The sequence below is a fragment of the Delphinapterus leucas genome, chromosome 5 (genome assembly GCF_059928025.1).
Source record: "Delphinapterus leucas isolate spDelLeu-1000000601 "Yukka" chromosome 5, BTC_Dleu_Yukka2, whole genome shotgun sequence".
Taxonomy (NCBI): Eukaryota; Metazoa; Chordata; class Mammalia; order Artiodactyla; family Monodontidae; genus Delphinapterus; species Delphinapterus leucas.
Genome location: NC_143133.1, coordinates 120,954,085 through 120,969,755, shown reverse-complemented (window position 1 = coordinate 120,969,755; position 15,671 = coordinate 120,954,085). Strand labels below are relative to the sequence as shown.

General features: G+C 34.8%; 1 protein-coding gene across 1 annotated transcript in view; it reads right to left on the bottom strand.

Annotated features, from left to right (window-relative positions):
- The window catches only part of STPG2 (sperm tail PG-rich repeat containing 2), a 529,587-nt gene that overhangs the window by 343,985 nt on the left and 169,931 nt on the right, over window positions 1-15,671 (bottom strand). The window contains 1 exon segment of the mRNA XM_089911325.1: window positions 9,908-10,067. Within this exon segment, the coding sequence (XP_089767451.1) occupies window positions 9,908-10,067 (160 nt within the window).

Below are 15,671 nucleotides of genomic sequence, written 5' to 3'. Positions count from 1 at the left end.
CCATGTATATCACAGGGAACTATATTCAATAACCTGTGATAAACCATAATGGAAAAGAATATGAGAAAGAATATATAACTGAATCACTTTGCTGTACAGTAAAAATTAACACAACATTGTAAATCAACTGTACTTCAAGAAAAATTTTTTAAAAAGAACTTATACTCTCGTCTTGTTTTGCCCGCCAGTCCAATTATTCCATATTTTTACTTTCAACTATGTCTGCTTTCACTTGTTTTTTTTCTTTGTTTAGAATTTGTTCTGGTTATCTATTGCTGCATAAAGAACTAGTCTCCAAAACTAATGGCTTAAAATGACAATAGTCATTTATTTTGTTCATAAATTTGCACTTTGGACACGCCTCAGAAAGAAAGCCTCATCTTGGCCATACAGATTGCCATCTGGGGCACTTGACTGAAGGCTGGAGGCTCCACTCCCACTGCTGCTCACTTCCATGGCTGGCAAGTCTGTGCTGGGTGCTGGCTGCTGGCTGGGGCTCTCCCAGGAAGAGGACTGAGGCTCCCTGTTCCTCTTCATGGGCCTCTCCCTGGCTGATTGGCTTTTGCACAGCATGGTGGCTACATTCAAGAGGGGGCATTCCAAGAGGACCATCCAGAAGTGCAAGAAATTTTTATGATTTAGCCTCAGAAGTCACATAGCAACTGTTCTGCCATACTCTATTGGTCAAGGTAGTACCAAAAGTCCACTAGGAAACCAGAAATAAACTCCAATACCCAATGAGAGCAGTGTCAACACTGCGCTGTGTGAAGAACACAGAGGATGAAATATCCAGTGGCAAATATCTTTGGAAAACACATTCTGCTACTGTCCACTCTCCAGCCACAAGATTTCACGTCTCCCACATGCAAAACTCAAGCAACCCTGCTCTGAAGACTCCAAGATTTCATCCCATTATGGCATTAACTCAAAGTCCAGGGTCTTGTCATCTAATTCTAGTTCAGATGTGAATGAGACTCCCCTGTTGTAGTTCTTCTGGTGCATCCTTTTGAATACTGTTCCTTTCAATCTAAAGACCTTCAACTAAAGAGACAAATTATCAGGCTAATGGTATAACAGTCAAAAAATAAATGCTAAAACACATCTGTTCAAAGGGGGAAAAACAGGAGAGGCATAGCACTTACAGTTGCACAGCACTTCAAATCCAGATGGGCACAAGTTGCCAGTTCATAGATGAGGGTTCAGTCCTACTTCCAAGGAGTTGTTCAGTATAGTATGTTCAACAACTCCATTCTGTGGGTTCTTGGTTCCGTCCTCTAAGTTATCTTTCCTTTTCCATAAAAAGTAGCCCATGTTTGCAACTAGGTAGTTTTTTCAGCCAACTTCCTACCTACAGAAATTCAAGAGTCCAAGTCTTTTTATTTTATATATTGTGTCCATTCCTCTTAGTTCAAGTTGACATAATAATGTTTAAAACCATGTGGACTTTTTGTTTATCAATTTATAATTCATTCCATTATACAATGCCAAACTTACAAGATGTTTGAGATAAGCTCTCCTCTATATACAAGCATACCTCAGAGATATTGTGGGTTTAGCTCCAGAACACTGCAATAAAAGAATATCTTGATAAAGTGAGTCACACAAATTTTTTGGTTTCCCAGTGCATACAAAGTTATGCTTACGTTACACTGTAGTCTGTTAAGAGTGCAGTAGCATTATGTCTAAAAGAATGCACATATCTTAACTAAAAAATTCTTTATCACTAAAAACTGCTAAACCATCATCTGAGCCTTCAGCAAGTTGTAATCTTTCTGCTGGTAGAGGGTCTTGCCTCAATGTTGACGCTGCTGACTGATCAGGGTAGTTAGGTGCTAAAGATTGGGGTGGCTGCAGCAATTTCTTAACATAAGACAACAATGAAGTCTGGCATATAGATTGATTCTACCTTTCATGAATGATTTCTCTACACCATGCAAGGCTGTTTGATAGCATTTTACCCACAGTAGAACCTCTTTCAAAATTGGAGTCAATCCTCTCAAACCTTGCTGCTACTTTATCAAATAAGTTTATGTAATATTCAAAATCCTTTCAATAATTTTCACAGCATCTTCACCAGGAGTAGATTCCATCTTTTAAAAAAAACACTTTCTGTGTTCATTCATATGAAGCAACTCCTCATCTGTTAAAGATTTATCATGAGATTGCAGCAATTCAGTCACATTTTCAGGCTCCATTTCTAATTCTAGTTCTTTTACTATTGCTACCATGACTGCAGTTCCTTCCTCCACTGAAGTCTTGAATCCCTCAAAGTCATCCTGAGGGTTGAAATCTAGGTCTTACAAACTCCTGTTAAGGTTGATGTTTTCACCTCTTCCCGTGAATCACAAATGTTCTTACTGGTATTTAGGATGATGAATCCTTTCCAGAAGGTTTTTAATTGACTTTGTTCAGATCCATCAGAAGAATCACTAGCTATGGCAGCTAGGTCCTTATGAAATGTATTTCTTAAATAATAAGACTTGAAACTCAAAATTACTCCTTGATCCATGGGCTGTAGAATTAATGTTGTATTAGCAGGCTTAAAAACATCATTAATCTCATTGAACATCTCCATCAGAGCTCTTGGGTGACCAGGTACATTGTCAATGAGCAGTAACATTTTGAAAGGAACCTTTTCTTTCTGAGCAGTAGGTCTCAGCAGTGGGCTTCAAATATTCAGCAAGCCACGTTGTTAACAGATATGCAGTCATCTAGGCTTTGTTATTCCATTTATAGAGCACAGGCAGAATAGATATAGCATAATTCCTAAGGGCCCTAGGGTTTTTGGAAAGGTAAATGAGTATTGGGTACAACTTAGTCACCAGCTGCATTAGCCCCTAACAAGAGAGTCAGCCTGCTCTTTGAAGTTTTGGAGCCAGGCACTGACTTCTCTCTACCTATGAAAGTCCTAGATGGCATCTTCTTTCAATAGAGCGCTGTTTTGTCTACATTGAAAACCTGTTGTTCTGTGTAGGCACCCTCACTAATTATCTTAGCTATATTTTCCGGATAACTTGCTGAAACTTCTACTTGCTGCTTCACCTTGAACTTTTATGTTACAGAGATGCCTTCTTTCCTTAAACCACATCGACAAACCTCTTCTAGCTTCATACTTTTCTTCTGCAGCTTCCTTACCTCTCTCAGACTTCAGAGGATTAAAGAGAGTAAGGGCCTTGTTCTGGATTAGGTTTAGGCTTAATGCAATGTCGTAGCTGGTTTGATTTTCTATCTAGACCACCAAAACTTTCTCCATATCAGCAGTAAGGATGTTTAGCCTTCTTAACATTGGTGTGTTCCCTGGAGTAGCACTTTTAATCTCTTTTAAGAACCTTTTCTTTGCATTCACGACTTGGCTAACTTGTAGAAGAGGCCTAGCTTTCAGCCTATCTCAGCTTTCAAACATGCCTTTCTCACTAAACTTGATCATTTCTAGCTTTTGATTTAAAGTGAGAGATGCAATATTTCCTTTTACTTGAACACTTATAGGTCATTGTAGGGTTATTAATTGGCCTCGTTTCAATATTGTTGTGAATCAGGGAATAGGGAGGAAAGGCGGAGAGAGACAGGGAACTGCAAGTCGGTGGAGCAGTCAGAACACATAATTTACCAGTTAAGTTTGCCATCTTATATGGTGCAGTTGATGGTGCCCCCAAACAATTACAATAATAACATCAAAGATCACTGACTACAATCACCATAACAAATATAATAATAATGAAAAATCTTGAAATATTGCAAGAATTACCAAAATGTGACACAGAGACAGGAAGTGAACAAATGCTGTTGGAAAAATGGTATGGATAGTCTTGCTCGACGCAGAGTTACCACAAAACTTCAATTTGTGAAAAATGCAGTTTCTGCCAAGTGCAATAATGCAAAGTACAGAAAAAAGAAGTATACCTGTATTATCTCTATATATAAAATCTATACATTTTCAGTTATTCTTTACAACTTACCTCCCCCCTCAATAAACAAAGTCCATTTTCTGTTTTAAGGCTACCACTCTACTTCAGACTTTGATTCTGTTATCCTTTATATTCTAAAATATTTTGCATCAGTGCTTTCCTGCCCCCCACCCCACCCAACATAGTCGATCTCTCCTCAGATTAAGCTTTTCCCATAGTCTTCAAAGATTCTTTACTACACAAAAAGTGAATAACTCAGAAAACTAGTATTCTGCATATTACATTTAGGGTAATTTTACCTATGACATACTTATTAATAAATTGATCTTTCTCAAATTATGTATAAATAAGAATTTACTTTAAATATATATGAAGTGCCCAAAGAAACAGAAATAACTTGAGATTGAAAACTAATAAAGTTAGCTCATTTTCAATAATAAAATTTCCACCATTCTTAATAATGATATAAAATCAACCAGTCTCCAAAATTGATCTGATCAATTTTTGCCTATACTCAGAATTATCTTGCATTTTAAAAGCCCAAAAGCGTTTCTGGAAGCTGAAGAAAAACAACCAAAAAATTACATATTTATTGCAATAGGTTAACAGCACTCGGCAAGTGAGATGAACTGCATTTTCATAAATTCCATAGTATTTCTGGATCTATAATATTAAAAGCCACTGAGAAAATAGAATAAATAATTAGTTTTCACACTACACTGATTTTTATATCAAAGGTATTGCTTATGTTTATTGAAAAGTGAACAAAAATATCTTCATGGGATATGTTCAATTAACTTCTAAGATAAATTATATTTGTTTCCTAAAATAATTTCCTGTGGGAATGTGATGCAGAAATCACAATGTTATTTTCATTAGAAATGATCTATACTTTCTACATAAAATAAGTCTCAGTACCTGTTATATTCAGCCTACAAATGTTGTATTATATGCTATGTATTGCTTAATCATTCACTTAAATATTTGATTTTAATTAAAGTTATGCTTTAAACTTCAACTGTTTTCTATTTAAAAATATTAAAATCATTTTAATTACTATAAAGCATTGTATGTTCATATAGAGAAAACAATTAAAAAGCAAACCACAATCTTTTACCACCCTAAGGCTATTTAATCACAGATCATTTTCTAAGTGAGGTCTTTACCGATAACATTTTTGAAATTGATGCAGAACCCATAATGAACTCCCAGTCCTCCTTTTCTCTTATTTTTCTCCATAGCATTTATAGCCACCTAGTATTCATTCTTTTTCTTTCTCTTCCTTCCCTCATCTATCAATCTATTGGTCTATTTCTTCATTCATTTATTAAATGTCTCCATCCTAAAACTTTGCTCTATGAAACAACATTTATATTTTGTTCACTGCTCTATCACAAGTCCCTGGAACACTGCTAATGTGTGCATATTTGTGCATATGTGTTAAATGATTGGTTAAATGATTGGTCAAATGAATCCTATCTTGTTATCAGGTTTAAGCAATATATACCATTTTAAAATTTTTCATAGGACACTTCAGTTTTTACATCAGAGTTAACTAAACCCCGTTTTTCTTTCATTTAGGACATTAAAAACTTCATTATTAGTATTCTTGGATGAATATACTTGATGCTTAAAACTCTGGACATACTATTAATTATTTTTTAGGGTAATCCCAGAAGGAAAATTTTAGGGTTAAATGGCATGTATATTTGAAACATTCTGCCAGCCTGCCCTTGACAATCACTGATATCAACTTATACTTCCACCATGATGTAGGAGAGTGCCCAATTTTCCACACTCTCAAAGTTTTCTTCATTTTCTTTTTAAATTTGCTGAGTATTTTTCTCCTCTAAATGTCCAAAAACAGATCACTATGAGAGATAATGTTTAATTCTTTTCCACTCAACAATTTTACTTTACCTGAGCTAGATCAATCACAAAGTCATTTACATATCCATGAATTAAAACTTGGTGCATACAATGTTCTCTGCAGCTCTATTTACAACAGCCAGGACATGGAAGCAACCTAAGTGTGCATGGACAGAGGAATGGATAAAGAAGATGCGGCACATATATACAATGGACTATTACTCAGCCATAAAAAGAAATGAAATCGAGTTATTCGTAGTGAGGTGGATGGACCTAGAGTCTGTCATACAGAGTGAAGTAAGTCAGAAAGAGAAAAACAAATACCATATGCTAACACATATATATGGAATCTAAAAAAAAAAAAATGGTTATGAAGAACCTAGGGGTAAGATGGGAATAAAGATGCAGACCTTCTAGAGAATGGACTTGAGGACACAGGGAGGGGGAAGGGTAAGCTGGGACAAGCTGAGAGAGTGGCATTTACATATATACACTACCAAATAAAAAATAAAATAGCTAAAATAGTAAAATAGCTAGCTAGTGGGAAGCAGCCGCATAGCACAGGGAGATCAGCTCAGTGCTTTGCGACCACCTAGAGGGGTGGGGTAGGGAGGGTGGGAGTGAGGGAGACCCAAGTGGGAAGAGATATGGGGATATATGTATATGTATAACTGATTCACTTTGTTATAAAGCAGAAACTAACACACCATTGTAAAGCAATTATACTCCAACAAAGATGTTAAAAAAAAAACAACTTGGTGCATAAGAGTAGATTGCTTAAAATGTGACAGACCTCATTTAATAATTTCTTCATTAAATGATTCAAATGTATTTTTATTGGTTACACAACATTTAATGGCATATGGTATACTGATTGCAAATATACTACTTCCCTCTTTAATTTAGACTAATGAAAATGAGTTTTATACTTCTTAAATGTCTGCAAAGACTTCATTTGAATAAAATAAAATCACCTCAATACTGTTAATAAAAGTTCTCAGACAATTTGAAATAAATACACAGCTATAAAATGTTGAGTGATTGAATGTCCTATTAAGTATATGAGTCTCATGAGAAGAATACTATTCGTATATCAACCAAACTCATAACTTAGGTCATTTATCAACCTCAGTTCTTGACACTGTTACCTACAAATATACGACAGTCAGTAATCAATTTTAACTTGCCTATGAGTCTATTCTAGGTAGAAAGATAACAATATACATGTTCTTTAAGTTCTGTAAGGCAAAGCACTCAATTCTTCTTAGTTATGTCATGACTCAAGGAACAAATAAGCATATCAAGCTCTACAAATTAATTCAAACAATCTTATAGCTTCATATATATACATGCACACACACATAATAACAGAAAATAATTTTATCTGGCTTGTAAATAATTTGACATAAAACCCAAAAAGGCTCTTCTCACTGGTATTAAGGTTTAACAAAATTACCAATATTTAAATGACAAATAATAGGGTTAAAAAACCCCACTATTTTCTTATTTTATTTCTAAGAAGATATGATAGTAAAGGAGATCATTCATAGGATAAACATTGACACAAAGCATATAACCAACAGAACTATTATCACTGTACCTTTTGATTATATAATAATGATTTTTTTAAAAAATCAAAAGACTTAACATACTAGTTGTACCCAGCAAAAGTTAAATGGTATTAAGAACTGTAAATACAAATGGGCTATTCTCATTTTATTTATTTATTTATTTATGGCTGCATTGGGTCTTCATTGCTGTGCACGGGCTTCCTCTAGTTGTGGTGAGTGGGGGCTACTCTTTGTTGCGGTGCACGGGCTTCTCATTGTGGTGGCTTGTCGTGTTTTGGAGCACGGGCTCTAGGTGTGTGGGCTTCAGTAGTTGTGACACATGGGCTCAGTAGTTGTGGCTCGTGGGCTCTCGAGCACAGGCTCAGTAGTTGTAGCACACCAGCTTAGTTGCTCGGCGGCATGTGGGATCTTCCCAGACCAGGGCTCAAGCCCATGTTCCCTGGACTGGCAGGTGGATTCTTAACCACTATGCCACCAGGGAAGCCCTATTCTCATTTTAGAATCAATAATTTTTTTGTCATATTGATCAATAAAAAACCTAACCTAAATGAAAATTAACAAAAAAAGAGGAATTTATTTAGAGAGTTGATAATATCACACCTGACTTCTTTTCCTTGATTGGATCAATGTAACAGGACAAATAGAAGTTAATCTTCAATTACCAAAACAAAGCATGGATATTAATTAAATTGGCCCTGGTCACCTATTAAATCTATGTTAGAGACATATTTTGGACTGTATACCTTAAGATAGCAGATTAAGTTCAAAAGAATGAATCCTATAATTATCACAGTATCTACATATGTCAGAGGAAATCAGGTTTCATAATCATCTCATCAGGTAATAGCTTTAGAAATCCATATGTTTTTTCCTAATGTGTTGATTATAGAGGCATGTGGGATTTCTGCTATCATTTATCTGAATTATAGGCTACTTTAAGATGCAGGATGGCAAACTTAATGAAGTATTGGCTTATTATGATAAACTCTTTTCATTTAGCAAGCTGGCTAATTTATAGTTGTATAGTGACTTTGACAGTCCATATGTCTTTGACTTCCAAATAATAACTGTCTTCATAATGAAGATATTTCCCTGTCCCAAATTCTTTCAGAAGCTAGTGTTGGCTTGGCATTAAGAAGAAACATGTTTCACATTATAATAAGATTTTATACTTCTAAGGAGCTTCAGCGGTTCTGAAAATGACTTTGAAATACAGTCTTATTAATCTTTAGTATTCTCATGAAAGCCAAGTAGGTGGCAAATATTATCTCACTTTTGTAAAATAGAAACTAATGAAACAATTAGTGAATTTACTTGCCCTAGGCTAAATACCGAAGCAATGAAAAGTCAGAGTGCCAATCCTGGAACTTAACTGAAGATCTTACTATGCATTGCATCTATAATAATTTTTATGGAGACAAGAGTAAAGGCAAAGAGAAAAAAAATCTTCAGAAAATATGAAGATCAATCTAATCTACTTTAAGAGACTCTGGAATAGATATTTGTTACTTGATTGATCGTGCTTGGTCACGGTGAGAGTGATAGTACCTAAACTTCAAAGAACTAATTTCCCTGCACCGTTTCTGGGTGACCACATAACGAGTGTGGTCAGAGACAATAGTAAAGGAATTTGAATTCTACTTCAAAACAAAGCTAAAACCTGACAAAATCAACAATGGTACAATAACTCAAGAGAAGAAAAAGAAAATAAGAAAAGCTAAATTTGGACTTAAAATGGACCTTTAAGTTGGTAATATACTTGATTCCTGAAAGACAGTGAAAAATAAAGCAAGTCTCTATGGATCTCAGGGTCTCCCAAGTATTCTTATTTGCTTGACCCATCGTATTCTCCCGCTTTGATTTTTCATTAAAAACTCCATTCTGTTTCATTTTTTCTCTTCATAGTCTCATAAAGATCCATTACAACAGTTTGGTTACTTAATGGCAATACATTTGTAAATTGCTGTTGAAAACTCTTGTTCCCATTCTTTATCTAATTCTCTTGTGTGAAATAATCTACTTACCGGTTCATTTTCATTATCAGAGAAAGTTATTTCATTCTATTTTAGTATAAAAATGCCATTACTAGTAGATGAACTAATCCTAATTTTAAAAATCAAAATTATTTTTGGAATTTCAACCCCTCAAATAAATGTTTACCTTTTATATAGCTGCTTTGTTAATACTTGAGGAAAATTAAAGTAATTCCATGAGACTGGCATGATATATATCTTGTATACAACTGATCTTCCACATCAGCAGTTATTTCTCCTCTAATAACTATAGCATATTACGAGTTTGGTTTTTTTCTCTAATAGGATATGACTTATTAGCTTTAGTAAAATTAGTAAAATTGTCTTTGGTAAAATTAAAAGACATAAAACTCCAAACAAATCTTCTTACAGTTGAAAAAACATCTAAAATCTTTCACTAAATAAGCGGTTATTTTTTTGTCCTGCACACTTAAAAGAGACATGATAAATGTATGTTTACAATTGTCTATTTTAATAAGGAAACTTTAGATTTTGTTTCCATTTCTTTAAAAAGACAGTCTATACTTACCTGGCCCATCATTCATTTTGTCCAGGCACCGACGAGTTGTGCTAAGAAACGAGGCATGTTTTATTCTGGCCACCAAACTACGAGGTGGCATGTATTTATGCTGAACTTGAGACATCTCATATGATTTTTGAACATCATAGGTGCCTGGTGCTGGAACATCCTGAAACAAATTTCAATGGACTAGCATAAACATATACAGAATTTCCAAAAAGATATAGCATATGTCACACTAAGCAATGATAATAGAAAATATGAAAATTTTCTTTAATTAACCATTAAAAATAGAAATTTAAAAGAGTATCCCTAAATCTATGCCCTCCTTCAATTAACTTGTAAAAATTTAAGATAAAATAAACAGAATTATGAGTATAGGTTCACATTCTTAAAAAAAATAGCCTTCATAACATAGATCAAACTCTAATTTTCAAATTTCATAATGAAAATCAAATTTTATACAGAAATGAGAGCAGTGATTACTTGTTTTCTTAAGCAGCAAAACTATTCCTGCTTAACTGTCCTATGTGAGCACACCTTACTTATTCTACAAATGAGACTGCTTATTTCATTTTAATAGATTTCAATTAAGTTAAAAGGCTTCCCCTTTCATCACTTATGGCTCTTTACGTGCTCTACAGTTATATTAACATTTTTAATCAACATAAACCACACGGATATTAATAACCACAATAATAATTCTAAACTAAATTAAATCAAAACTATCATATATTTGTTGCACAATTAATGCCTGGAAACCATTAGCTAATTACCTCAATGGAAACTTATAAAACTCATTTTCTTCAAATTATTTTAAAACATAACATATTATATATATAACAAATCTGTTCATCTGTATTATGTATAAAGACCAAACTTTTTAAGTTTTAATGATTTTCTGGCAGGCAGGAGACTTGTATTGTGGCTAAGGTTAGAGACTCTAGCACTAGACTTCTTTGGTTCCACATATCTGCTCCTTACTTGCTGTGGGACCCTAAGAGAGCTGCTTAACCTCTGTGATCCCCAGTGTCCTCATCTGTAAGTGGGGAAACTATAAAATTTATATCATATGTCATTGGGTTGCTGTGAGGATTAAATGAGTTAAAACAAGTAAAATACTTAGATTAGTTCCTGATTCTACAAAAGGGTTAGCTAATCTTACTATTCTACAAAAGCTAATTTCAACGTAAAAAACAAGACTGAACAATCAGGGTCTAGACCAACAGAGAAGAACTTTAATGTTTCAAATAATTCAAACAAATTTGGATACTGAGAAAGCAAACTTTTGAAGTCCATCTAGGAGCCATACTTTATAAAACATACTTTCTCTTGTTCCTTATATCCCTATTATCACCCTCAAGCACAAGCCAACAACATTATCTCCCACTTCCAAAGAATCACTAAATACAGTAAAAGTACTGATCATGACTAGCAGAGGAGATTCTTACATGAAACCCCATATTTCTGGTTTAAGTACTGTGTCAAACACAAATGCCACAATCTATAAGTCAATTAAGAAACGTCAACAGCTGTTTGCTTCTTGTCTGCATTAGGAGTACATTTAGTAAAGGTAGGCGGAAGATAAGCAATAGAAGCAATAGCTCCAAAGATGACTTTTGGATCTTTCGGGGCTGCTTCTGTGGTATGTGAAAGCAAAGTAGAAGAGAGCGCAAAGGCACAAAGAAATCATGAGTACAATGTACTCCGAGTATTTAGGAAAGCTTTACAAAGATCTTGATTATCCCTACTATGCATTTTCATTTTCTTATCAGAAGCTGTTATTGTTCTTGCTTCCCTTAGCACCCTGCCTGGAGTCACCACCTAGTCCCTCTTCCAGTGCCTAGCCTAGATATGACAGACGGGTTTGGCTGCTGCCACATAGGAACCTTTTTTTTTTCTTCTTTTTTAATGCCTCGAAGAAAAAGTAAGTAACTGCACAAGTGATCAGTTTTCTTCAACAATAGTGTGTTCCCCTCTAGAAAACTTCGTCAAACTAGCTACCCTACCTGTGTCCTTTACTGATGTTTCTAGGCTCTTCTTACTCATCTTCAACTCTCATTTTATCTGACCAAGAGATTAATATGTCAAATAAATTTTCTAGGCATTAATTAATTCCTAGGATTAGTAAGACAAATCTGAAACCCTGTTTAAAAGCAATAACTTAAACAATACCTATATATAGTACTTTACACACCATTTCAGGGGAAAATAGTATGTATAGATAGGATCATCAAATTTCTGTTGGTGATCCTTTGCACATCACAGAAAAGGCACATGATGAGTGGATATAATAGACATTTCTCATCCTTTTTTTTAAACCCAGTACTTGAATCCTGTTCCTGTGTTTGGGAAATTCCACATGCTTTGCAGCAAAATCTGAGTCCCAGCATAAAAGCCAAAATTACCTGAGTCTTATCTTCCTGGTCTAACTTTAAAAACCTAGGACATGAATCTAGGTCACAGGCTCAAATGCCAGCCTTTCAACTGGCAGCCAGTTATCCAAAAAGACACAGAACATTAAAAATTCCATTTTAGAGTTATTTTATTTATTTTTTAGTTTAAAGAAGCTGAATTAAAAAAAAAATTCTATTCTAGTGATGGCACTCATAGAGCTAGCAGTTATGTTCCCAGAGGCAACAGTGGGAGGACAACCTGAAAGAGCAATTAGAGACTGAGGGAAAATGCCATAAAATGATGAAATAAAACCTATGTCTCAATGCAAATTAAAGTTAAGTCTAAGGTGTCTTGACCTCTTCATCTGGAAAACCAGGGCCCTACCTAAAAATGACATAAATAATCATAGAATTAAAATAATTGATGTATGCGAAATTCTTAGAATGGTATCTATAAAAAATTAATAAACAAAAACCTCAATTAAATATAGTCAGAAGATCAGGAGGGAGAGCTCTCAAACCATGGGACAACAGCAGAGCCCAACAGTAAGAAGAAAGACCCTCTTCTTTCCTGGCAAGGACTCAGCCAACGAAATGCCATGGACTCTGTTTTCTATAGCCCTCCTAACTTCCCTTTTCCTTTCTGTAAAAGTGTTCTCCTTCCCTTGCCCTGCAGGGAGTTGCACATGGCTCACCATGGTTGCAGACACCAAACTGCAATTCTCTGCTGATCTCAGATAAACTCATCTTAGCTGGAGAAATATCTGGCAGTCTATTTGTTTAGATCAACATACCTGATACATGCACTAGTATTTGCTTTCATTGCCATTATCATCATTATTAGCATTATTATTTCTATTAGTTGTGGGACTACATGAAACCCTCAGTGATATCTCCCTTTCCTGCAGAAAGATACCAACAGGATATTTGAAAGCAAAGCTCCTAGTATTTTAAGCCCCAAACAAACAAACAAACAACAACAACAAAATCCAAAGTAGTTAAGTTGCTGGGAATCACATGAAGACAGTGAATCAGGCAGTAAAAAAAAAAAAATCACTGGTGGCAACCAACTTCAAAGGAAGGCAGGTCACCCTGTTTGTATTTTGGAAAAACCTTTTCCCATACTTCGTGGTTTTATTTAACCATGTTAAGTTGAGTTGAAGCTCATGCACAATTCCCAATGCCCGGAACCCTTATATTAACCACTTAAAATCCAAGCCTAACTGACCTGGAGCCCCAAAGACCAGCTCCTCATTTCAAAAATTTCAGTATTTTTCCCATCCCTGTTCCCTGCCATTTTGACATATGAAATTTCATATACTCTCTAACCTTGGACATATTAAACTGCATGCATGCTCTTATCTTCCAAAACTCTAATTACCAAACATCAACAATAAAACACCCCAGGCCTAGCAAGAAATGGAGCATTTGATCACTGAGTTGTCTCCCAAGATGTATGCACAATGCAAATAAAGACGGAACTCAAGTTTCAGCCTCAAAATAAATTTTCCTTTTACCATGCTATGGTAAAGGACTTGGGGATGTCTTTACTTCACATTTCATTTTTTAATGATACTTTCACTGGATACAGAATTCTTGGTTGACTTGCTTTTCTCTCAGCATTATGAATATGTCATTTCACTGATTTTTGGCCTCCATTACATTATTTCTTTTTTTTTTTTAAGAGTATTTTTTTTTTTTGGTTGCGTCAGGTCTTAGCTGCGGCATGCGGGATCTTCGTTGAGGCAAGCGGGCTCTTTGCTGCAGTGTGCCGGCTTCTCTCTAGTTGTGGCGTGCAGGTTTTCTCTTCTCTAGTTGTGGCATGTGGGATGCAGGGTGCCTGGGCTCTGTAGTTGTGGTGCGCAGGTTCCAGAGTGCGTGGGCTCTGTAGTTTGGGGCACACAGGCTCTCAAGTTGAGGCACGTGAGCTCAGTAGTTGTGGCATGCAGGCTTAGTTGCCCTGTGGCATGTGGGATCTTAGTTCCCCAGCCGGGGATCGAACCCATGTCCCCCGCATTGTAAGGCAGATTCTTTATTACTGGACCACCGGGGAAGTTCCAGCCTCCATTTTTTCTGATGACAAGTTCATGATCACATTATTTCCTCTGTATGTAATAAATTGTTTTTCACTTTCAAGATGTTTTCTTTGTTTTGGTTTTCAGCAGTTTGACTATGGTATGTCTAAGAGTGTTAGACATCTTTATGTTATTACTTAGCAGTTCACTGAACTTCCTGGATTTGTATATTCATGTTTTTCATTAATTTTGGAAAGTTTTCAGCTATCTTTTCTTCAAATGTTTTTTCTGCCCCTTTCTTTCTCACCTCCCCTTCTGAGACTATCATTACATATATGTTGGAATATGTGACATTGACCCAAAGGTCTCTGAAATTGTTCATTTTGTCAATCTTTTTTCTTTTTTCTTCAGATGTAATGGTTTCTATCGAGCTATTATTTAGTTCACTGATTCTGTCTTCTGTCATCTCAAATCTGCTATTGAGTCCAGCTGGTGAATTTTTCATTTGCATTATTGTACTTTATAATTTTAGAATTCTTTTTTAGTTCTTTTGCTTGCTTGCCTGTTTGTTTCTATTTCTTTATTGAGATTCCCTATTGTCTAACTCAGTATATTTTACTTCAGTTATTTAAACATAAGTTCCCTTGATTCTTTGAATATATTTATGATGGCTGCTTTGAAATCTTCATCTGTTTGATACAATGTCTAATCTTACCAGAGTAGGTTTCTCATACTCCCTGAGTATGAAATATACTTACCTGATATTTGCATATCGAATGAGTTTTGGTTGAAAAATAGACATTTTAGATAATATATTAACTCTGGATTATATTTTCCTTTAGTAAGGACTATTGTCCATGTTGTCTTGAGTTTTCAAATTTATTAAGAAAAAATATTGTCTGTTTATTGCTTCAAGAATCTGCAGAAATGTCCTTCTTTACATTTTTGATATTTGTTATTTTTGCCATTTCTCATTTTTTTCTTGATCAGTAACATCACAAGGTGGTCAACTCTATTCTGTCTTTTAAAGATAGATCTATACAGATAAATAAAATAGAATAGGTTTTTATTTTTGAACTTGTTTCTCCCTGTAGTTTTGTCAATATTTGCTGTATATATTTGTGGAGCTGTGCATAAAAATTTTTAATTATCATATTATTATGGTAAATTTAATTTTTAAAAATATTAAGTGAGACTGACTGTTTATTTCTAAATCCCATTTTGTCTTAACATGTTTTATTTGTAATTAAAGTAGCTATTCCAGCATTTCCACCAATGAGTAGGTTTTGATAAATCATTTTTACTTTTCAAAAATGGTAAAATGTTAAAATCATAATTTCAAAGATATAAGAGATCTGTGAA